This window comes from Rhincodon typus, chromosome 7 (assembly GCF_021869965.1).
Source record: "Rhincodon typus isolate 14 chromosome 7, sRhiTyp1.1, whole genome shotgun sequence".
Classification (NCBI taxonomy): Eukaryota; Metazoa; Chordata; class Chondrichthyes; order Orectolobiformes; family Rhincodontidae; genus Rhincodon; species Rhincodon typus.
In genome coordinates this window covers 4,120,241-4,144,586 of record NC_063338.1, presented here as the reverse complement: position 1 = coordinate 4,144,586, position 24,346 = coordinate 4,120,241, and the positions used below count along the sequence as shown (strand labels likewise).

General features: G+C 42.5%; 1 protein-coding gene across 3 annotated transcripts in view; it reads right to left on the bottom strand.

The window, feature by feature from the left end:
- The window catches only part of LOC109911472 (sentrin-specific protease 2-like), a 107,590-nt gene that overhangs the window by 53,644 nt on the left and 29,600 nt on the right, over positions 1–24,346 (bottom strand). For all 3 annotated transcript variants that reach the window (XM_020510788.2, XM_020510789.2, XM_048599398.1), the window contains exons 4-7: positions 21,545–21,620; positions 13,251–13,326; positions 7,950–8,076; positions 3,757–3,875 (exon numbers count right to left, since the gene is read on the bottom strand). In XM_020510788.2, coding sequence (XP_020366377.1) covers positions 3,757–3,875; positions 7,950–8,076; positions 13,251–13,326; positions 21,545–21,620 — 398 coding nt within the window. The remainder of the gene's footprint in view (positions 1–3,756; positions 3,876–7,949; positions 8,077–13,250; positions 13,327–21,544; positions 21,621–24,346) is intronic.

The following is a 24,346-nucleotide window of genomic DNA, read 5'->3' as shown; positions in this document are numbered from 1 at the left end:
ACCAGCAGTTGATGCCTGCAAAGCTAATAAAGAGAATTTTTTTTTTTTTTAATTCTTCACTCATGAGCTGCAGGTATTGATGGTTGGGCCAGCATTTACTTGCCCTTGAGAAGGTGGTGGTGAGCTGCCTTCTTGAACCACTGGAGTCCACGTGCTGTGGGATGACCCACAATGCTGCTGGGCATTTTGACCAGGATTTTGACCCAACGATGATACATTTCCAAGTTGAGATGATAAGTGGCTTGGAAGGGAACTTGCAAATGACTGAAGGAGGGTCTAGGCCCGAAATGTCAGCTTTCCTGCTCCTCTGATGCTGCTTGGCCTGCTGTGTTCATCCAGCTGTACACTTTGTTATCTCAGATTCTCCAGCATCTGCAGTTCCTACTATCTCTTGCAAATGATGTTCCTTGGTATCTGCTGCCCTTGTCTTTCTAGATGGTTATGGTATGTGTTTCGAAGATGTTGTCTAAGCAACTCTGATGAATTTCTGTACTGCACCTTGTAGATGCTACACACTTTGCTACTAAGAATTGGTGGTGGAGGGTGGGAGTGTTTGCGGATGCAGTGTTAATCAAGCAGGCTCCTTTGTCTGGATAGTGTTAAGCTTCTTGAATGTTGTTGGGGATGCAGTCATCCAGACAATTGTGGAGTATAACATCACAGTCCTGACTTGTGTCTTGCAGATGGACGGGCTTTGGGGAGTTAGGAGAGTTACTCACTGCAGTATTCCTAGCCTCTGACCTGTTCCTGTAGCCACTGTATTTATATGGTGAGTCCAGTGGAGCTTCTGGTCAATGGTGTTGTATGTATCTGGAGTTCATTGCCTGAAAGGGTGGTAAATGCAGTAACTCTCAAGACATTTAAGAGCTAGTTAGATGAGCTCTTGAAACATCATAACATACAAGGAGATGGGCCAAGTGCTGGACAATAGGATTAGAATAGATGGATGCTTGATGACTGGCATGGACACAATGGGCTGCAGGGCCTCTTTCCGTGACATGATGGCTATGACAAATTGACTTCGACAATAACTGGTTGGAGTAATTCTCAACTGCGGGCCAATGATCTCAGCTTCAGGACATCTCTGCAGGAGTTCCTCGGGGAATGTCCTAGGCCTAATCATCCTCAGCTATTTCATCAATGACCTTCCCCCCATTGTAAGGTCACAAGTGGAAATATTTGTAGATGGCTGCACAATGTTCAGCACCATTCATGACTTCTCAGATAATCAAGAAGTCCATTCATGTATACAGCAAAAACTGGGCAATATTCTGGGCTAATAAATGGCAAAATACATTCTGATAACTGTCAGGCAAAGTCTATTTGGAATAAGAATGACCATCAGCCTCTGATGTTACCCCACCATTAACATCCTGGGTGTGAGTATTGACCGAAAGCTGAACTAAACCAGTCATATAAATACAGTGACAACAACAGCAGGTCAGAGGCTGGGAATTCAGCAGCAAATAATTCAATTCTTGATTGTCTGCAGCCTGTCTGCCATCTATAATCAAGTAGACTGTTTTGTCCCGGATGGAATCATATTTCTTGAGTGTTGTTCAAGCTGCACCCATGCAAAACAAAACAGCCTGCTTGATAGGCACCTCATCCATCACAGTGGCAACGGTTGAAACAATCGACCAGTTGTACTACAGCAATTCACCAATTCAAAACTGATGTCCTCTGCTATCTAGAAGGATGAGGGCAGCAGTTATATGGGAACACTGCCACCTGCAAGCTCCCCTCTAAGCCACTCAACTTCCTTCCTAACAGCACTGTGGGTGTCCCTACATCACAAAGACCACAGGGGTTCAAAAAGACTATTCACTACCACTTTGAAGGGCAACTAGAAATGCACAATAAATGGCCTAATTAGCAAGGTTCATTTCCAAACAAATGATTTTAAAATGTCTTAGAGTGTAGATGAATAAAAATATTAAAGGTAAACAATGCGGAGAATGATAGAATTAAGTATACAATAAAAAGTGGAATGCCATCACTAACATAACCAAAAAAGAATAATGGAGTTTTAAAATGTAGATATTGCCAGATCAGAGGTCAATGTAGATGAGCAAGCACAGGAAAGAGAGATAAATGGGGCTTAACGCGAGTAATGCAGTTTTGAATAAGCTCAGCTTATACAGGGTGGAAGATGGCATCAAGATGCCAGACTACTTTTCTAATATCTATTTCTATGGGAGGAAAATTTCTTCCAAACATATACTGGGAAGACAACAACTAATCTCTGCCACAATCTCTGTTCCCTGACCACTCCCTACTTTTATCACTCCATCATTGAAAGCCAGTTCTTCAGTCATCAAGAGTTAAACTTTGAATTCTGAATTCACTGCTTGAACCTTGCCTCTTTTCAGTTCTTTAATACTCCTGTGATATTATAAACGTCACAACTTTAATAACTGTTCATGGATTGAATGAATCAACAAAAGATAAACTGTTACACACAGAAACCAGAAGCAATAACTCTTTCTGGAATAAATTGTGTCTTAAGATGAAAGGGGCAAGGAGAAACTGTTATAAAGGAATTAAAAGCAACATGTGAATTAACCATCTCTGGGAAGAACAAACATAAACAAGCTGTTTCCTTGGAGAAAAGAGATAATAGCTGCTTGATAAGCTGCTGTCTTGTGCCAAGTGTGTAATTAAGCATGCCTGCAGAAGTAATGTTCTGAAGTAAATGGGTTAAATGCAGGAAAAGTTGTGTTTTAGACAGACAGCCAATCCAAATTTAAGAAGGAACAGGGGAGTTCTCCTCGTGGGTCTGCTCCTAGGTCTGACCAGGTTGGATATAAACAGGTCCAGGCAGCGGGCCATGGAGGGGTTCATTTCAGCCAACTGTCTGCCCAAGTTCCATGGCCATGTTCGAGCCCGGGTGTCCTTGGAGAGGGAGTACGTGCTGTCCAACAATGCTCTCAATGCCTTTAGGGAGAGGTGGGCACCATAGGAGGTGGATTGCTTTGTTTCCCCCTCCAATTCAATTTTGACTTAATTCCTACCCTCCTCCTTCACTTTTTTCACGTAAGCATTGCCCTTATCAGGCTTTTCTTGTTACTGGCTCCCTGGCCACATTGATGTTTTTCCTGGCGGTGGACGTATTGAATAAAATTATTTGCATAATGCTAAAAAATAAAAGGAACAAGGGAGCTCCATCTGATAATAAGGCAAGCTGCAGACTTCAGGTCTCCAGAAATGTAATCACTGTTGGGGATGAAGGAAGTTAAAGGATAACAATAATGTCACATTATAAACTGGAAAGAGAGAAAATTATATAAGAATCCAATACTGGGAGCAGAAGAACTTTGAAGAACAACACTGTACCAGGTTCGAACCTTAGACACATCCAGAGACAGACACTGCTGGTGGAATCTGGCCAAGTTCCACCATTAATCAGGTAATAGCCAAGTTAGGTTGTGAGGTTTAACTTGCCTATTTGAGGGTCTTATTTTGGTTGCCAAATGCAATAAATATTAAATCATTGTTTCAGTACTTGGCTGTCTGTGAGATTTCTTAAAAAGTAGCCAAATTAAAGGTAATTTGTGGTGATACAACAAAACTCTCAAATAAATTTTTGACCAAGCTTTTAGTCACTTATTTTAATATCTTCTTACTAGGCTTCATATTAAAATTTCATTCTGTGAAGTGCATTGGTTCATGTCGCTTAATTAAAGCCACTGTGTCAAGGCAGGTACTAAAAAAGATAAAATCTTAAAACACAAAACAGAGATCACTGATACTCACACACATTGCGTTGGTTTGGATGCAGAAACTGAAGGTTGCTGCTTAGATTTTTTGTCTAATCCTGCAGCCACCAGTCGTAACAGGAGTTGATACTGTTCCTTATCATTCTTTTCTATGTTCTTCAGAAAGAAAATAAATTTATGTTTTACATTCTGGAAAATCTGTCCTCCTTTCCTGAAGGTGTTGACTTCTTCAGGGACAACTGTAGTGCCATTTTCATTTGAGCAATCATCAGCAGATTATTCAAGCTTTGGTTACAACACAGCTATGCCCCAAGTTGCTTTTATCAGTCATCTGTATACTAACACTTGAAGTAGGGAGTCACTGGATAACAATCAAGAACTAGCTACCTTTCTAAACCGAGATTTGTTACCAATATAGCACTCCTCCTAGAGGCTGTTATGGTGCACTGGTAGAGTCCTTAGCATTGGGCCAGGTGATCCAGGTTTAAGTGCCACCTGCACCAGAGGTGTGTCATAATACTTCTGAATCAGGTTGATTGAAAAATATCTGCAATTTGATCTGTTGCTCTTTTATAAGGTTGATTGGTCTAAGGTGCTGGATTAATGTTCCTGTTTCTAAGGGGTATGGTTTGAACCTCACACTTGCTAAAAATTCTTGCTGACCTTTGTCTCAGGCGAGTTAATGTCAGTGCTGAGTAAATATAGAAGGTTCCTGTGGTGCAGTGGCAATGTCCCTTCCTCTGCACCAGAAGGCCTCGGTTCAAATTCCATCTGCTCCAGAGGTGTGTCATTACATGTGAATAGGTTATTTCGAAGTATCTATAGCACTCATCTTGCCACCCAGTTGTGAGCAACTACTTCGATCAGTCCTGGGATTATAGTTTGAAACTTCCCAATCAATGCAAAACAGATATTCAGTGCCTCAGTGTCTGTTTGGTACAGGAAATGAAACAAGTATACAACTCGTGTCAGCATCTAGAAGCAACTGGTTTGCGTGGACTGTATTTGAGGGATTGGTGGAGAAAAGGAGGTGCTTTTGTCTCCTTTCTCCCCTTTACTGTGGTCAGCCAGCACTTTACAAGTATATACAGCTATTTCTTGTTTAGTATGCCCAATTTGTTCCAAAAAATACACTAAATGACAAACATATTAGGAAGCTGAGTGGGGTGGGCCTTTGCCTTATTGTTAGCAATCTCACCTTGTGTTACAAGATGTCTGGCTCAAATTCTGCTCAGGATAGTCTCAGCAGGTGAAGACCATAGATTCAGCTCAATGTCCAGTGGTCTGCTCATGTTTTGTGGGTGTTGGTGGCTCTACCCTTGTTCGTCATATGAGTACTCAAGAAAATACTAATAACTCTTGGCTGTATGGAAACAATGATCACATTCAAAGTTCTCATTTGAATATATGCTACTACCACCAAGATCTGCACCTGCAGCAGCTCCACCCAGGCTCGCACCCTTGGCTTCTGTGCTCACCACAGTGGCCCTCCTACTCGTGTAGCTTCCGCAGGCTCTGCATTGCCAGCGACAGCAGGGTATGGGCCCGACACTCCACCGCCATCCATTTTCAGGGCTAGTTGATTTGGCAGGTGAGATGTTACATACTCCTTAGAGGATTTCGACTTCCATGGCCACCATTCTGCTGTCTTTTATCAACCAACACCTTTTGTCGGGGTGATGAGTGTTGGCATCGGGCACCCTAACCCAGCATTCAGTTCATCTCACAGCACCAGTTCTGCTTACTAGAAGTGGCCCACCAGGCACTCACATTCCATGCCTGGCTCCAAGCCAGTGAGTTGGGCTTCTCACCCATTTAAAGTTTGAGAATAGGTTGAGATCGTTTCAGCCCCCCAGACCTCTAATCATTCGCTTTAGAACACAGAACAGTACAGCACAGTACAGGCCCTTCGGCCCACGATGTTGTGCCGACCTATTATCCTACTCTAAGATCAAACTACCCTGCATACCCTACATTTTAACATCATCCGTGTGCCTATCCAAGAGTCGCTTAAATGTCCCTAATGTGTCTGACTCCATTACCACTGCCAGCAGCGCATTCCACATGCCCACCACTCTCTGTGTAAAGAACCTACCTCTGACATCTCCCCTATACCTTCCTCCAATCACCTTAAAATTACTGGGTAAAGCTGCAGGGGGACGAGCACCAGCTATCCTGAGGGAAGCTTTGGACGGAACCAGCTATTAGATGGGTTTGATTAGTCTTTCGCTCTTATACCAAGGTCAGATGACCACCTTGCATGTCAGGACCATTACGGACCTCCAACAGAGTTTCCTCTGACTTCACCCTGCCCAGACACAGTTCACCATTGCAGTGGCTCAGTGGCTCGCACTGCTGCTTCACAGCTCCAGGGACCCGGGTTCAATTCTACCCTTGGGCAACTGTCCGTGTGGAGTCTGCACGTTCTCTCCGGGTCTGGGTGGGTTTCTGCCAGGTACTCCGGTTTCCACCCACATTGCAAAGATGTGCACATTAGGTGGACTAGCAATGCTAAAGTGCCGTTTAGTGTTCAGAGATGTGCAGGCTGGTGGATGAGGGTAGGGGCATGGGTTTGGGTGGAATGTTCTTTGAAGGGTCAGTGTGGACCCGTTGGGCAGAATGGCGTGTTTCCACAGCGTAGGGAATCTTCTGATTCCGGCCAGTCAGCATGTTGATCGGCCTGGAACTCAAGCACATTCTGGATTGTGCTCATTTACAGGGCTCTAGGTTGATAGCTGGAGTGGAAATCTGGATGTCAAGGCGGGACAGTCCGATGGGCCTGACTTTGCAAGACAAGACTCTGCTGACAATTCCTGAACAAAATCTTAGAAGCTCGTTAAGATGTGCTGTGTCTGATTAAGGACTAATTTGAAACTTTACTTGAAGAGAAAGATTGCAAAGTTTCATACGGAATGGTTGTAGATTTTCGTTTAATAGCTTTATAAATGTAGTTTACATTTACTTATTTTGCCTTACTAGTCCAGAGGAGCATCCACAAACTGAATTTGTGACAGGTACATTTAGTATAAACTGTTACTGTAACTTGACTGAACCTCATTAAATTTTATATGTTGAATATAGCTTACAATATAATGTCAGTAAATAAGGCAGAGAAACTGTGAAGCATTTAAGCACCGAACATCTAAAGTAATTCTCAATGTTTAATGAATTGTGTCAGGAGATGCTTAAATATAATTGTATTATTTGAAAGTGTTGTAGGGTAGTGTCTAACATGATGCAATCATGTGGCAACAGTACAGAAGTCAGCATTAGTACCTTTGGCTTGTAAGAACATATTCTGTGATAGAAGTAACACATTACTTAGGTCAGGTCTTCCCAAAGTGGGTGTCATGAGCTCCAAGGCAGCAATAGCAAACCTTCCTCCTTCTTTTGCTGTCATAGGTTTTCTGCACCCACTCCACCACATACCCAGGGGTACAACAATTTTCAAGCTTCAAATTGGGATCACAGTGGGGGTAACAAATTTGGTAAGCCCTGGCTTCGGCTTTTAGGAACTCACAACAGAAGACTAACTAAGCAGGAAATGTTGGGTAATGAAATTTAACAAACATTGAAAAGCTTGTGTAAGAATTATAATTAGCTGTAGTCAACATCTCTACATTCCAGCTGCAACTGTGTTCAGATATATTTATTTACCCATTTGAAATTTCCTTCTTTACTGAAGAGAAATAATATAACGCATTCAGAATGAAGATAGCGAATGACACTGAAATCACTGTCGCAGTTGCATATGATGCAATAATCTCAAAATAATCTCAGAACTGACTGGCTCAGAGTAAGTCATTCAAAATATTCATTGAGGTGTATAACGAAGTTTGTTTTCTGTCAATCTTTCCCCCACTTCTGGCTTGAACTTCAGATCATAAACTTGCATTTTCTCCACTGGATCTGCTATCAATTACAGCTCCTTCTGGCCTTTATTTTGCTTTCTCAGCTGTCACACTACACCCTTGTTTCCCTTTTACCTTATGCCGTCATCCCTTTGTTTTTTGAATCTTGCCTGCATCGACCCTATTACAGACTTTCCCTTTTGTTCTTTCCACCCCTCATGCTTTTCCTTCCCTCTATTCTTGCTTAAAACCTGTCACACCTTTAATTTCTTCCAGTTCTGATGATAAGGCATTGACACCTGTAATATTAACTCTGGTTCTCTCCCTATGTTTGCTGCCTGCTACAGCATTTTGTTTTGATTTTGAACATATTACTCACCTCATTCACAGTACAGTGGTGGCTTCTAACATTTTTCCTGATTGGTGATGGTGTTGATGGAAGGCTATGGTGCTTTAGAAGAAAAGGCTGCTGCTCGCTGGTTTCTCCTGGAAGCTCACAGAACGATCTGTTAGGAATATAGAATGAATGATAAATTCACCTCTTGTACATCAGACTACTTCCCTATTTACGCACATCAACAAAGGAAGGGAGTGCCTTTCCTTTTTCATAGAATTCATAGAATCCCTACAGTGTGGAAACAGGCCACTCGGCCCAACAAGTCCACACCGCCCTTCCAAAGAGCATCCCACCCAGATGCATTTCCCTATCCTCTTCTTGCAACCCAGCATTTCCCGTGTCTAATCCACCTAATTTACACACCCCTGGACACTAGGGGCAATTTCCTATTTTAGACACGTGCCTTTGTAGACCTAGTAGGATTGCTCTCATCTCTATAATGTTTGTACACCCCTTCGAAAAAATCCTGAAGTGCTGGCAATAACTCATTTTATTCTCAGTTCAGCATCAGACTACGTTGTATACCATACTGGTCCTAACACTCCGGTAAGTTTCATGCTGTCAGCCCGGAAGCAACTTGGATGCTAGAACTAGCCTCTGAAGTGCAACAGGTAAAAAAGGACTATTTATTTAAAGTGACAGAACAGTTCAGTTTCCTCATTTTCATTTACTTTTTGTTAATGAAAGAAAAAAATCTATTTGAATATTGATGAGATAGTTCTTGTTTTAAATTCAAGTTTCTATGCTTCAGGGAAGAGCTCATTTGCTTCTCTGCTGTATTACAAAACTTGAGAGCAAGTTGTCCCACATGTCATATTTTAAAAAGGATATGGAAGCACTGGAGGTAGTGCAGAGAGATTTCCAAGAACAATCTGAGAAACGTTTGACAGGTTAGGTCTCTTTCGCTTAAAAAGAAAAGCTGAGTGGAGACAGAAGTTTTTTAAATTATGAAAAATTTTCATTGGATGGATATGTCAAGGAGGTTTCTTTCTATGGGGAAGGCCAGAATTAGATTGTGTCGACATAAGGCTGTCACCAGGAAATCCAAAAGGGAATTCAGAAAAAGCTTCCTCCTTCACAGAATGGGTAGAATGTGAAATTCATGGCCAAAAGAAGTAGTTGAAATGAAAAGGGTGGATGCATTGAAGGAAAAATGGTAAAGCATATATTATTCTTTATTCATTCATGGGATGAGGGCATCACTGGCTAGGCAGCATTTATTGCCCATCCCTAATTAACCAGAGGGCAGTTAAGAGTCAACCACATTGCCGTGGGTCTGGAGTCACAGGTAAGGATGGCAGTTTCCTTCCCTAAAGGACATTAATGAACCAGATGGTTTTTTTCTGACAATAGACAATGGATTCATGATCATTAGATTCTTAATTCCAGATTTTATTGAATTCAAATTCCACCATCTGCTGTGATAACAAGGTGTAGAGCTGGATGAACACAGCAGGCCAAGCAGCATCAGAGGGGCAGGAAGGCTGACGTTTCAGGCCTAGACCCTTCTTCTGAAAATTTTCTGAAGAAGGGTCTAGGTCCGAAACGTCAGCCTTCCTGCTCCTCTGATGCTGCTTGGCCTGCTGTGTTCATCCAGCTCTACACCTTGTTATCTCAGATTCTCCAGCATATGCAGTTCCTACTATCTCCACCATCTGCCGTGGCAGGATTTGAACCTGGGTCCCCAGAATATTATCTGGGTCTCTGGATTAACAGTCCAGCAATAATACCATTAGGCCATCATCTCCCCTCAAGGAGTTATAGAAGAGGTTTTGATGGTAGATCTAGATGAGAGGAAAAAAAAGACGCAAGAAGACTTGAATGGGGCTTAAACCCCAGCATGGGCTGGTTGAACTGAATTGATATAAGGCATAGAAACAGACTAATATAACGCTATTTAATATAAACCAGATCCAGTTGCAGAAACCAGCAACATTATTTGCTCGAGCAATCAGAATACCTATTCTAGGCCAGGATCAGAAAGTAACTCCAAACCAATATCAAGCAGCTCCAACAGGCCACTGCACAGCAAACAAGCAGCGTACTAACTGAGACTGGGGACAAAGTTGGTGTGTCACATTGTGGGAGTCAACATTGTTAGCAATTAATCTGATAAAGCTTGTTAAACTAAGAATTACAAGGTCTTGTGCCACAGTGGCCCTGCTCCAGGTGTGTCATAACAAGTCAAAATAGGTTAATTAAAAATGTCTACGTATGAATTACATTTACTTGTTGTGAATGCAAACTATTACTGTTAAAATCAATCCTTATGGCTAAAACACTAACCCATAGTCACCTCTGCAGACGGTCAGCAATTTATAGAGGCCTACAGCACAGAAAAAGGCCCTTCAGCTCATGGCATCCAAAATCAATCACCTAACTATTCTAATCCCATTTTCCAGCACCTGGCCCATGGCCTAGTACGCCTTAACATCACAAGTACACATCTAAATACTTCTTAACTATTATGAGGGCTTCTGATTCAATCACCCACACAGGTGGTGAGTTCCAGATTCCCACCACACACTGGGTAAAAAACGCCATGCTAAATTGCTCATAGTGTTCAGGGATCTGTAGATTAAATGTGTTAGCCATGGGAAATGGAGGGTTACAGGGAAAGTGTAGGGAGATGGGACTGGGTGGGATGCTCTTTGAGGGATCAGTGTGGATTGTTGGCCAAAGGACCTGTTTCCACACTGTAGGGATTCTATGATATTCTATGATATCTCCTCTAAACATTCAGCTCCTTACTTTAAATCTATGCCTCTGGTCATTGATCCCTCCATCAAGGAGAAAAATTTCATCCTGTCTACCCTATTTATGCCCTCAATTATTTTATACATATTAATCATGTCCCGTCACAATCAGCCCTGCCCTACAGAAAAAAAACCCAGTCTGTCCAATCTCTCTTCATAACTAAAACCGTCCAGCCAGGCAACAGGGTCAGCAAGGTGGCTCAGTGATTAGTTCTGTTGCCACACAGGGCCTGGGGTCTGGGGTTCGATGCCAGTCTTGAGTAACAGTCTGTGTGGAGTTTGCACGTTTTCCCTGTGTCTGCATGAGTTTCCGCCTGGTGCTCCAGTTTCTTCCCACAGTCCAAAGATGTGCAGGTTTGGTGGACTGGCTATGGTAAATTCCCCGTAGTGTCCAGGGACATGCAAGCTGGATGGGTTAGCTATGGTACATGCAATGATAGGGTGGGTGCTGTCTGGAGGATCAGTGCAGACTCAGTGGGCCATTGGCCTCTTTCTGCACTGTAGGGATTCTATGTCCTATGACCATCCTAGTAAATCTCCTTTGCACCTAAACCAGTGCTATTGTATCCCTCCTATAATGTGGATTCCAGAACTGCATACAATACTCTGTCACCTAACCAAAGTTTTATACAATTCCAGTACAACCTCTCTCCTCTTCAACTCTACGTCTCAGCTAATAAAAGCAAGTATACGTTATGCCTGCTTAATCACTTTATCCACTTGTCCTGATACCTTAAAGGAATGGTATATATGCAAACCCGGTTGCTTCTGATCCTTGCATTTCCATGCTGTTGATCTTGAATTCCCTTCCCTATTTTGTCTCGCCCAACTGCATAATTTCACATTTATCCAAAGTAAATTCTGTTTGCCACCTGACCTGCCTGTCTATGTCCTCTTGCCTCTCACTATTTGTTACCCTACCACTTTTTGTATCGTTTGCGAACTTGGTGAACAACCCTCCTACATTCAACTCTAAATCATTTATATACATCATAAACAGCAAGAGTCCCAACACTGAGCTCTGTGGACACAGGCTTCCAGTAAGAAAGACACTCCTCAACCACCACCCTCTTCTTCCTGTCACTCGGCCAATTGTGAATCCAATTTACCAAACTTCCTTGGGTCCCATGAGCTCTTACCTTTACTATCAGTCTCTCATGCAGGACCTTAGCAAAAGCCTTCCTGCAGTCCAAGTAGATTACATTAAAAGCATTGCCCTCATCTACACATCTGGTCACCTCTTTCCAAACTCAATCAAGTTGGTCAGACATGATCTCCCCTTAACAAAACCAAGCTGACTGTTCTTGATTAATCCCTGCCTCTCCAAGAGCGGATTAATTTTGTTTCTTGGGATTGCTTCCAATAGTCTCCCCACCACCAAAGCTGGACTGACTGGCTTGTAGTTTCCTGGCTTATCCTTTGCTCCCTCCTTGAACAATGGTACCACGTTGGTTGTCCTCCAATCCTCCAGCCCCTCTCCTGTGACTAGAAGGGAATTGAACATTTTGAAAGTGCCCATTATTTCCTCCCTTGCTTCATTCAACAACCTTAGATACATTTCATCTGGCCTCAGAGATTTCTACTTTTAAGCCTGCCAGACCACTCATGACCTTTTCGCTGCCCATGTTAGTTTCTTTAGTTGTATCACAGACCTTCTCCATGATTTGTATGCCTATGTTGTCCCTCTCATTAGCAAACTTCAATCCAAAGTATTCAAATGAAAGCCTACATACATCCCCTGGCTCCATGCACAAATTACCACTGTGGTCCTTAATGGCCCTACTCTTTCCCTCAATAACCTTTTACCCTTAAAGTACCTGAAAAGAAACTTAGGATTTTCTTCTATTTTACCTGCTAGTGTCCTTTCATATCCCCTTTTAGTTCTCCTAATCTCCCTTTAAATTCCCTCTTGCACATTCTATACTCCTCCAGGGTTTCTGCTGTTTTGAACCCTACTCCTCTAAGACTTTGCTGTTAGAGCTATACAAAAAGCATTGTACATGGGATATGGAATTCAAACTTCTTGAAGGTAGTTTCTTCTGCTCCACACAATAGGAATCATGCTAAACAAAAGCTACTCCTACAGACATTCCCAGCCCCTGTAAATGTTCAGCTATGTATTTCATTCAACAGGTCTACTGTTTCTGACACAGAAGTGATCATTACAAGCATTGCATGCAGGGAGGTGAGGCTAGAGAGCGAGTGATAATTAAACCAGATTTTGCAGGTCACAATTTAATCTTCACATAAACTCATGCATTCTGGTCTTAATTTCGTCCTTCCAATGCAAATTCTTATGCCTATATTTATGACAGAAAAAGCGCTTGCAAATGGGTCATAATGCAATAAGCCCTCCATGAATGTGTTTACCACATGATGAATTCACACAGCTAATTTTGATCATAAAAAATGAATGGAGTAACAGGTAATGGAAAAATTTGCAAATGGTCAAAGATTATTGTATTAGAGATGTTAATAAAGATATAAATAAATTGGTGATTTAACAGTTATGAGATGACAAACCTACCTCTGTTTTATAATGCCAAAATCATGCCAGTTCCTTTCATTTCCATAATCCCTTCTCTTCGATTCACGGTCAACATCTAAGTCAAACAGCAAAAGCCAAAAAGCAATGTGATTAAGTCCGCCTCAGATCACTTTAGCCACATAAAAAATGACTTCAACAGAATTCTACAAATTAAGCTCCTTAATGGACAGCCAAAGATACACCTTTGCTAGATGACTAGTCTTCCACCCTATGGTGGAATGACACAGTGGCACAATGATTAGCACTGCTGCCTCACAGCCCCAGGGACCCAGGGTTGATTCCAGGTTTGGGTGATTGTCTGTGTGGAGCTTGCACGCTTTCCCCGTGTCTGCATGAGTTTCTTCTGGGTGCTCTGGTTTCTTCCCACAGCTGCGCAGGTTATTGGGATAGAAACCAGATGGCAACAATTTCTGATATAAAAGTTGGAGTGGTAACCTGGCGACTCTAGCTCACTGCTTAGACACCCAGACCCCAATATCTTGGGGCACACACCATGGGCAGAAACCACAAAAACCCTACCCCTATCGACCAGAGCTTCCAGATCCCTGTTGGCAAAGCAAAATGCATATTTGCACGTGCCTAACACTCTGGGACAATTGACAGGAACTGTGAAAAGCAGCTGAGGGTTGCTAACACTTGACCAGATTCATGGTTGGGCTTTAAAGATAACGCCAGCACCAGGGTTCCTGGGAAGATCTGGCAGTGGTCAGTACTTCTGCCTGCAACAAGTGGGAGAATTTGACGAGTCTTAGTAGCGGAGTGCATTAGTAATGAGGTGACTTTGGGAAGATGATGTAAAAAGGCTTGCACAGTCTCATGAAGTTAAAACCTCCATGAAACTTGCCAAATTTGACACTTAGCCCCAACAGTTAAAAATTCAGGAAATAGTGAAGGTTTGCAGTTACATGTAAAACTACAGAAGTTGCTGTACGAGATGCACAATTATTTTATAAGTTATATCATTTGGCTCCCTACTCAACTTTATCATACAGTGTAAACTACATACACTTTCACAGCAGATACAGACTAAACATGCCACAAAAACATGCCTGAATGGCCTACTCTTGATCCTATGTTCCTATCACTTACACTTCCTGGTTCAGATGTCATACTAATCACTAATCAGTCAGATTCAAGAATTGTTAGAAAGATATATTTGTTTGTTTCCGACACTCTAACATGGCTCTGCATCATTTATATCTCTCATTTACAGCAAAAGATCAGGAAATCAAAGGGACTAAGCAAGAGCAAATCTAACAAATCGCAGGTTCTGTTCACTCATCCAATAACTACAACACATTTTGGTGTAAATTTTCTGTTTAGGCAAGATTGAGTGACTTGTCTGCCAGGAGCCTGGATGTTACTCTGGAATAAGGTTTAAATATTGGGGCAGAGTGATGACTCGACAAGTAACTTGTTTTAAACTTTAACTTTCGATTTGTTTATTCGTGGCCTAGGCTGGTTGGGCCAGTATTTATTGCTCACTCCTAGTTGCCCCGCAGGTGGTGACTGCCTTCCTGAACCACTATAGTGTGTCAGGTGCAGGGACATCCACAATACTGTAAGGGTTGGAGTTTCAGGATTTTGACCCCGCAGCACCAGAGGAATGGCAATACATCTCCAAGTCAGAATGGTTAGGAGGGGAACTTGCAGGTTGTGGTGTGGAATGTGTCTGCTACCCTTGTCTCTCGAGCTCGTAGAGTTCAAGAGGCAGTCAGCATGGCTTTGTGCAGGGTAAGTCAAGTCTTACTAACTCGATTGAATTTTTCGATGAGGTGACAAAGGTGATCAATGAGGGTAGAGCAGTGGATGTTGTCTGCATGGATTTTAGTAAGGCTTTTGACAAGGTCCCTCATGATAGGCTCATCCAGAAGATTAAGATGCATAGAATCCGTGGTGACTTGGCCACGTGGATTCAGAATTGGTTTGCCCATTGAAGGCAGAGGATAGTGGTGGAAGGGTGTTTTTCAGGCTGGAGGTCTGTGGCCAGTGGTATTCTGCAGGGATCCGTACTTGGTCCTCCTGTGTTTGTGATGTATATAAATGACTTGGATGAAAATGTAGAAGGATGGGTTAGTAAGTTTGCAGACAATACAAAGATTGGTAGAGTTGTGGATAGTGTAGAAAGTTGTCAAAGGATATAGATCAGTTGCAGATATGTGCGGAGAAATGGCAGATAGAGTTTAATCCAGGTAAGCATTAGGTGCTGCACTTTGGGAGATCAAATGTTACTGAAAAGTACACAGTTAATGGCAGGACCCTGAACCACATTGATGTATGGAGGGATCTTGGGGTTCAAGTCCATAGCTCTCTCAAAGTGGCCACGCAGGTAGATATGGTGGTAAAGAAGGCATATGGCACGCTTGACTTTATTGGTTGGGGAACTGAGTACAAGAGACAAGATGTCATGTTGCAGCTTTAAAAGACTTTGGTTAGGCCACACTTAAGAGTATTGTGTTCAGTTCTGGTCACCACATTACAAGAAGGATGTGGAGGCTTTGGAGGGGGTGCAGAAGAGGTTTACCAGGAAGCTGCCTTGATTAGAGGGTATGAGCTATAAGGAGAGGCTAGAAAAACTTGCATTGTTTTCTCTGGACTGGCAGAGGCTGAGGGGAGACTTGATAGAAGTCTGTATAATAATGAGATGCATTGATAGGGCTGACGGCTAGAATTGTTTTCCCAGAGTTGAAATGCCTAAAAACTAAAGTGCATGTATTAAGGTGAAACGGGGAAAATTCAAAGGAGATGCGAGGGGCAAGTTTTTTACACAGAGAGTAGTAGGAGTGTGCAACATGCTGCCAGGGGTGGTGGTGGCAGTTAGAATAGGGGCGTTTAAGAAATTTTTAGATAAGCAAAACAATATGCAAGGAATGGAGGGACATGGACCAAGGGCAGACAGAAGGGATTAGTTTAATTTGGCGTCATGTTCGGCACAACATTGTGGACTGAAGAGCCTGTTCCTGTACTGTACAGTTCTATGTTTTATGGGTTTGGAAGGTCCTATCGGAAGACCCTCAGTGAGTTGTTGTTGTGCATCTTGTAAATAGTACACACTGCTGCACTGTCATTGGTGAAGGGAATGAATGTTGAAGCTAGTGGATGGGGTGTCAATCAGCAGGGCTGATTTGTCCTGGATGATGTTGAGCTTTTTCAGTGTTATTGCAGATGCACTCATCAAGGCAAAGTGGGGAGAATTCCACCATTCTCCTGACCTCTGCCTTGTGGATAATGGATAGGCAATGGGGAAACAGGAGATACATAATTCCTAGCCTCTGACCTGTTCTTGTAGCCACTGTATTTATATAAATATCATACAATTACAGTGTGAAACAGACTGGTAGGTTAGAGGACATGGCTGTTAGTAAGGAAGATGCGCTAGGAATTTTGAGGAAGTTGAAGATAGATAAGTCCCCCGGGCCTGATGGGATTTATCCAAGGATTCCATGGGAAGCGAGGGAAGAGATCGCAGGGCCTGTGGCGATGATCTTTTCGTCCTCACTGTCCACGGGTATAGTGCCGGAAGATTGGAGAGAGGCAAACGTCATTCCCTTGTTCAAAAAAGGGAATAGGGATAACCCCCGAAAATTATAGGCCAGTTAGTCTTACATCAGTGGTGGGCAAATTATTGGAAAGGGCGTTGAGAGATAGGATTTATGATCACTTGGAAAGGCACAGTTTGATTCGTGATAGTCAGCATGGATTTGTGAGGGGTAGATCATGCCTCACAAACCTTATTTAATTCTTTGAAGAGGTGACCAAACACGTGGATGAAGGTAGAGCAGTGGATGTGGTATACATGGATTTAATTAAGGCGTTTGATAAGGTTCCCCATGGTAGGCTCATTCAGAATGTAAGGAAGCATGGGATAGGGGGAAATGTGGCAGATTGGATTCAGAATTGGCTGACCCTTAGAAGACAAAGGGTGGTAGTGGATGGAAAATATTCAACATGGTGCTCAGTTAAGAGTGGTGTACCACAAGGATCTGTCCTGGGTCCTCTTCTATTTGTGATTTTTGTAAATGATTTGGATGAAGGAGTGGAAGAGTGGATTAGTAAGTTTGCGGATGATACAAAGGTGGGTCGTGTTGTTGGCAGTGCAGAGGCTGTTCTAGGTTACAAAGGGACATTGATAGGATGCAGAGCTGGGCTGAGAAGTGGCAGATGGAGTTTAACCCTGAAAAGTGTGAGGTGATTCATTTTGGAAGGACAAACTTGAAAGCAGAATACAGGGTTAACTGAAAGATTCTTGGCAGTGTGGAAGAGCAGAGGGATCTTGGGGATCATGTTCACAGTTCCCCGAAAGCTGCCAACCAGGTGGATAGAGTTGTTAAGTAGGTGTATGGTGTGTTAGCTTTCATTAATAGAGGGATTGAGCTCACGAGCCGTAAAGTTATGCTCCAGCCACACAAAAGCCTGGTTCGGCCACATCTGGAGTATTGTGTCCAGTTCTGCTCGCCTCATTACAGGAAAGATGTGGGGGCATTGGAAAAGGTGCAGAGGAGATTTACCAGGATGTTACCTGGAATGGAGGGAAGGTCTTACGAGGAAAGGTTGAGAGCGCTTGGGCTTTTCTGTTTAGAACGACGAAGGATGAGAGGTGACTTGATAGAGGTGTACAAAATGATCAGAGGTATAGATAGGGTGAACAGCCAGAGACTTTTTCCTAGGGTGGAGGTAGCTATTATGAGGGGGCATAGTTTTAAAGTGAGTGGAGGTAGGTACAGGGGAGAGGTCAGGGGTAGGTTCTTTACTCAGAGAGTGGTAGGGGCGTGGAATGCATTGCCGGAGAGGATAGTGGAGTCGGCCTCATTAGGGGCATTTAAGCGGCTATTAGATAGGTATATGGATGATAGTATAAGGTAGGGGCGGAAGTTAGATAGACCTTAGGATTAGGGTAAAAGTTCGGCACAACATCGTGGGCCAAAGGGCCTGTATTGTGCTGTACTGTTCTATGTTCTATATAATACAGAAAAAGTCCTTCAGTCCATCAAGTCTGTACCACCAAAGCTGCACTAAATCTGCACTAGTTCCATCCTCTATCACTAGGCCCATAGCCTTGAATGTTACATTTCAGGTTCTCATCCAAATAATTTTTAAAGGTTGTCAGGTCACCCACCTCAACTACCCTCCCGAGCAATGCATATCAAACTCCGACCATCCTCTGGGTGAAAAATCGTTTTCCTGAAATCCCCTCTAAACCTCCTGCCTATCATCTTGAAATTATGCCCCTTGTTAGTGACCCTTCAACTAAGGAGGACAGCTGCTTCCTATCCACCCTGTTCATGTCCCACATGGGCAGCACGGTGGCTCAGTGGTTAGCACTGCTGCCTCACAGCGCCAGGGATCCGGGTTCAATTCCACCCTCGGGCGACTGTCTGTGTGGAGTTTGCACATTCTCCCCGTGTCCGCGTGGGTTTCCTCCGGGTGCTCCGGTTTCCTCCCACAGTCCAAAGGTGTGCAGGTTAGGTGGATTGGCCATGCTAAATTGCCCATAGTGTTCAGGGATGTGTAGATTGGGTCGGTTATAGGGGGATGGGTCTGGGTGGGATGCTCTGAGGTTTGGTGTGGACTTGTTGGGCCGAAGGGCCTGTTTCCACACTGTAGGGACTCTATTCTATGAATGATCTTATATACCTCTGTCAGGTCCCCAATCCCCATTTCAGCTCAAAAGTAATTAACCTTAGCTTATCCAGCTTCTCATCATAGCTGAAATGCTCCATCCCAGGCAATATCCTGGTGTCTCTCTACTGCACCCTTTCCAATTACATCCTTCCTATAGAACTACACACTATACTCCAGCTGTGACCTAACCAAAGTCCTATCCAACTCTGACATAACCTGCTTGCACTTATAATCTAAGTCTTGACTAACAAAGCCATCCAAACTATCCTATAAACCTGCCCTGCCTCCTTCAATGATCTGTGGACAAAAGCGCCAAGATCCCTCTGTTTCTCTGAGCTATCTTGTGTCCTGCCATTTACTGATTACTCCTGTGTCTTAGCTGGCACAATTCAGTTTCTGAATATGGTAATCATCCCAGATGTTGACAGTGGGGGATTCAGCAAAGATAATGTCTTTGAATGCACCAAACAATGGTTTTTGTTCGAGATGGTCATTGCTTGCCACTTGAGTGGCGCAAATATTATTTGCTATTTATCAGCCCAAGTTGGACATTGAATGCGTCTTGCTGCACAATGACTTATTCATTTTCTGAGGGGCCATAAATGGTGTAATCATCAGGTAATGTCCCTACTCCTGGCCATACAATGAAGGGAAAGTTATTGATGAAGCAGTGGAAGCTGGTTGGGCCTACAACATTATCGAGATACTCCTGCAGTAATGTTTTGCGCCTGAGATGACTGACCTCCAACACTACGATAACTAGGCTCCTTTATTTTAGTTCTGATACCTACAGGCAATAAAAATGATTCAGTTGGCAATCCAAGTACCTAACATTAGGCACTGGAGTGTCTAAAATGTGGTCTTCGAATCTCTGACATTCCTTAACTTGATAAGCACAACTACAGAAAACCAAGGCACTTTAGTAGGCAATTTCATAAGTCTGTGCTACCTCACCCACTCTGCAATGGTCTCATTTTTAAGACTAACATGTTAATGGTTACAATGTCTTTCTTTACAATCTGTGTTTGTGTCTCCCAAGATATTTCCTGCTTAGTAAACACATACCCATACTGTTTCATCAAAGTCAGGAATTTCACCATATCATTCTGTATGTGTCCCACTCTGCAGCTTCTTATAAGCTTTCTGGCTGTCAACTTTTGCATTACAAATACACAAGATGGTTAAAAAGGCGTTTGGCACACTTGCCTTCATTGCTCAGTCCTTTGAGTGTAGGAGTTGGGAAGTCATGCTGAGGTTCTACTGGACATTGGTGAAGCCTCCACTGGAATACTGTGTCCAGTTCTAGTTGCCCACTTGTAGGAAAGATATTATCAAGCTGGAGACTGATCAGAAGAGATTTACCAGAATATTATAAGGAAAGGCTGGATAGGCTGGGAGTTTCCCACTGAAGCGTGTGAGGTTGACAGGTGACCTTAAAGAAGTTTATAAAATGATAGGAGGTATAGATAGAGTTGATGATAGTTGTCTTTTCCCTATAATGGGGAATTTCAAGACTAGGGGGCACATTTTTAAGGTGAGAGGAGAGAGATTTAAAAAAGACATAAGAGGCAATTTTTTTACACAGAGGGTGGTTCATGTATGGAATGAACTTCCTGATGAAGTGGTGGATGCGAGTACAATTACAACATTTAAAAGACATTTGGATGGATATATGAATAGGAAACGTTGGAGGGATATGGGCCAGGAGCAGGCAGATGGGACTAGTTTAGGTTGGGATTATGTTCAGCTTGGACTAGTTGGACCAAAGGGTCTGTTTCCGTGCTGTATGACTCTATGACTCCATGATTCTCCCTTCACATTCAAAAAGGGTAATGTTTTTCCTCAAAAAAAAACACAAATGGGGGCCAGAGTGTGTTCTTTTATTGTGTTTTGTGTATCTGCCCCAGCCCCCAAACGTGGTCCATTAGCCCAAAGGTCAAGACCCAGCTCCTCCTCATTCGTTCCAGCACAAGCAGGAAATTTGGGTTTAGGCTAAATGACAAACTAAGAACAGCAAGAATGAAGGGATTAGCATTGAACAGAAGCATATGGGAATAATGGATTAGATTGGAGCGATAAGTCTAAAAGGTAGGAGGGCATGATATTCAAGTTTGCCTGGGGACAAATGTGGAGGTGGGGATAGGCAAGTGTGCGAGGGAATCCCAAAAACTATTTCTGATAGTGGCCAAGTACAGAATCATAGGCTGTGAGCTATGTTACTCTAATTCCCATGAGAAAGAAAATGAAACATTAGAATTGGCAAAACTGACAGGTTGCAAGTCTGCAGCAAACAAAGCTGAGAATCTGCAAGTTGCCAAAAAGGGCCCTAGAACCAACTAGACATTTAGCCAATGAGTAACACGGGCCAAATTTTACATTTTCAGAACGTAACTTGTTCAATCATAAAAATGTATAATCAGAAATCACAACTTCCGGAGGTCTAAAAGGTTTCTTGATGCATGGCTCTTCTGTATGATTTGTTAAAAGGATGTGAAGACTGGTTGGTAGTCTCTGTTTTCTAATTAGTCCAGGCTCAAACTTTAAATACGAGAGAGAGAAAAAGAATTAAAGAAATACTGAGAGATTGTTGGCAGGCAAATTGAAGATCTGATCTGCACCAATATAACACCATCCTATCAAAACATGCTTACCTAATTTTAGATCTGTTCTTGGTAAAGATTCACCAGAACCGCAATAAGAAAGGTCAGTCAGGGAGGAGGAAAGAATCTTTAAAGAAGGAAATGCATCATTAATGCTTAAAATAATTGTTTTCAACCATTGAAATAAACATCCTAGATAGCTGCATGCATGACAAAATAGCCGGTTTTCTTTTTCCGCCTTGTTCAGCACTCATCCTCTCCTGACACATTGATTTTATTGCACAAATCATGACTCAATGCACCTTGATCTTAACATGAAAATTAGCCAGCAACTTATGATAAAGAGATACTCCACTGAATTGCAAGTTGTTGGATAATCAGTATCACTGTATTCTTAGTCTGACCAAAAATACATCTTGTCCTTAACCTCATGATTTTTCATTATGTTCTTGCAATTTCACATTAGTTGCTCACCAAACTAACCAAAGAAAGTAGTAATTAATTGTTTCAGTACCCTGTTAACTTTCTCAAGGTTGATGACTCCAAAAAAGTAGCAGCCATTTTATGCAAACTAATTGCACTAACAGGAAGAGATTAAAACATCAAATTATCTGCTTTTGTGGCAGTTGTGAAGAGGTAAGTGCTGAACTGAACATAAAAAAAAACTCAGAGATATTAAGAGCTGCCGATGCTGGAGTCAGAGATAACACAGTGGGGAGATGGTGGAACACAGCAGGCCAGGCAGCACCAGAGGAGCAGGAAAGCTGACGTTTCGGGTCGGGACCCTTCTTCAGAAAATTCTTCAAAAAAAAACTCAGTTCATTTCTGAATAAAGCCATGGGAACTTTTTTTTATGCCTAGCGGGAATAGTTTCTCAGTTTAATGCCTCATTAGAAAGATAGCACCTTTGACAATGGTGCACTCTCTATAGCAATTCAGTTTAGATTATGTGCTCAAGTCTCAAAAATGGCGCTTGAACGCATAACCTTTAAAACCAAGAAGTGAAGGCAACCTGGTTGGAAGGGGGAAAAAAAACCTAAAAATAAATCTATGTTGTTAACCCAACTATCAATAGTCCTAAGACAACTATATTAAAACCAGAACTTCAGGCAATTAAGCCATCATAATATATTTAGAGCAAACAGTAAGCTATATGTACTTAAAACAAAAAGAATGTTGAAAGCGGATCATGGAAAGCTAAGAGAAGGCTAGCAGAAGTATTTAAAAGCATGAACCTGCTTTATCCATTATTTCTATCATTTCTAAAACTGCCCTTTCTCGATGCTGGAGTGTACAGTTCCTTGGGCAGCCTTTCACAACTTAGAATCAAAACACTGTACATCACAGGAAACCATACAGTTCATGTTGCCTTTCTACATGACCTATCCAATTAGTCCTGCCTCCTCACTCTTTCCCTGTAGTCTTATTATGCTCTCCTTTAGAAGTACTTATCTAACACCCTTCCAAAATTACTATTGAATCTGTTTCCACCACCTACTTTTACCAGATTGTCTACTGTAATGCTCCCCAATATTTTTTTCCCTTCATAACTCCACATTAATGCCTCAGCCTCCATGTGATCTTATGAAAGTGAAAATTTGGAGGCAGAAGGTGTTGGATGACAAGTTAGAAGAATTGTTGTCTGGGCATGACCTTGAGAGTTTTCCAGAGGTGGTGGGGAAAGAGAAAGAGTTCCAACTGCAGAGGTTTAAAAAAAAATGTGTTTGTGTCCACCACCTCCTGTGGCAGCAAGTTCCAGGCACTCAGACAATTTGTGTGAAAGACTTGCCTCGCGCATCTCTTTTAAATGGCACTCCCCCCATATATTCCTTCTGCCAAGTTGTTTTTTCTCACTCATTGAACCTACATGCATCCCTTTGCAGACTCTGTGTCATCCTCACCACTTGCCTTCCCACCTAATTTTTGTGGCATCGCAAACTTGGTTATAGCACATTCATTTTCCACATCAGTCATTAATAAATGTATTGTAAATAATTATGATCCCTGTGGCACTTCACTAGTTACAAGTTGCCATCCTGAAAATACTTCCTTTAAGCCTGTGTTTTCTCAGCTCCCTCCCTAGTCTGATCATAGGATTTTAATACTACCTCGTACTATTTTGTTGGTTCCAACATGCACCAGAATTCCTGGCTCACTCCCTTCTCCGTGCAGAATATATCAAACCTTAATTGCTAATATTATTATGAAGCATCTTGTGACAGTAAATGTGGTTTTGCAATCTTGTTATTGTTACATCATCGTGCTACAGTGCACTGATTCGCAATTGTCAGTCATGCTGTGGACATGAGCATCAGTAAGGTGATTGGCTTTCTGAGAACTTCATAATTGCAGACTGCTGATATGATGCCAGGAGCCCTATGTTTAAAGCAAAGAACAATACAGCACAGGAATAGGCCCTTCGGCCCTCCAAGTCTGTGCTGACACATTTTGCCCTTCCATACTAAAACTATTTTCACTACAAGATCCATATCCCTCTATTCCCTTCCTATTCATGTGTTTGTCCAGGTGCTTCTTGAATGCTGCTATTGTGTCTGCTTTCACCACCTGCTCTGCCAGCGCGTTCCAGGTACTTACCACCCTCTGTGCGAAAAACATGCCTCACATATCTCTTTTAACCCCTTGAACTTGTGTCCCCTAGTAATTGACTCCTCCAAACCGGGAAAAAGACTCATACTCGACATTCTACCAATGCCATTCACAATCTTATAAATCTCCACCAGGTCGCACCTCAATCTCCTGCGCTCCAGTGAAAACAAATCCAGTCTATCCAACCTTTCTTCTTAGCTAAATTACCCCATACCAGGCAGCATCCTGGTAAATATTTTCTGTACC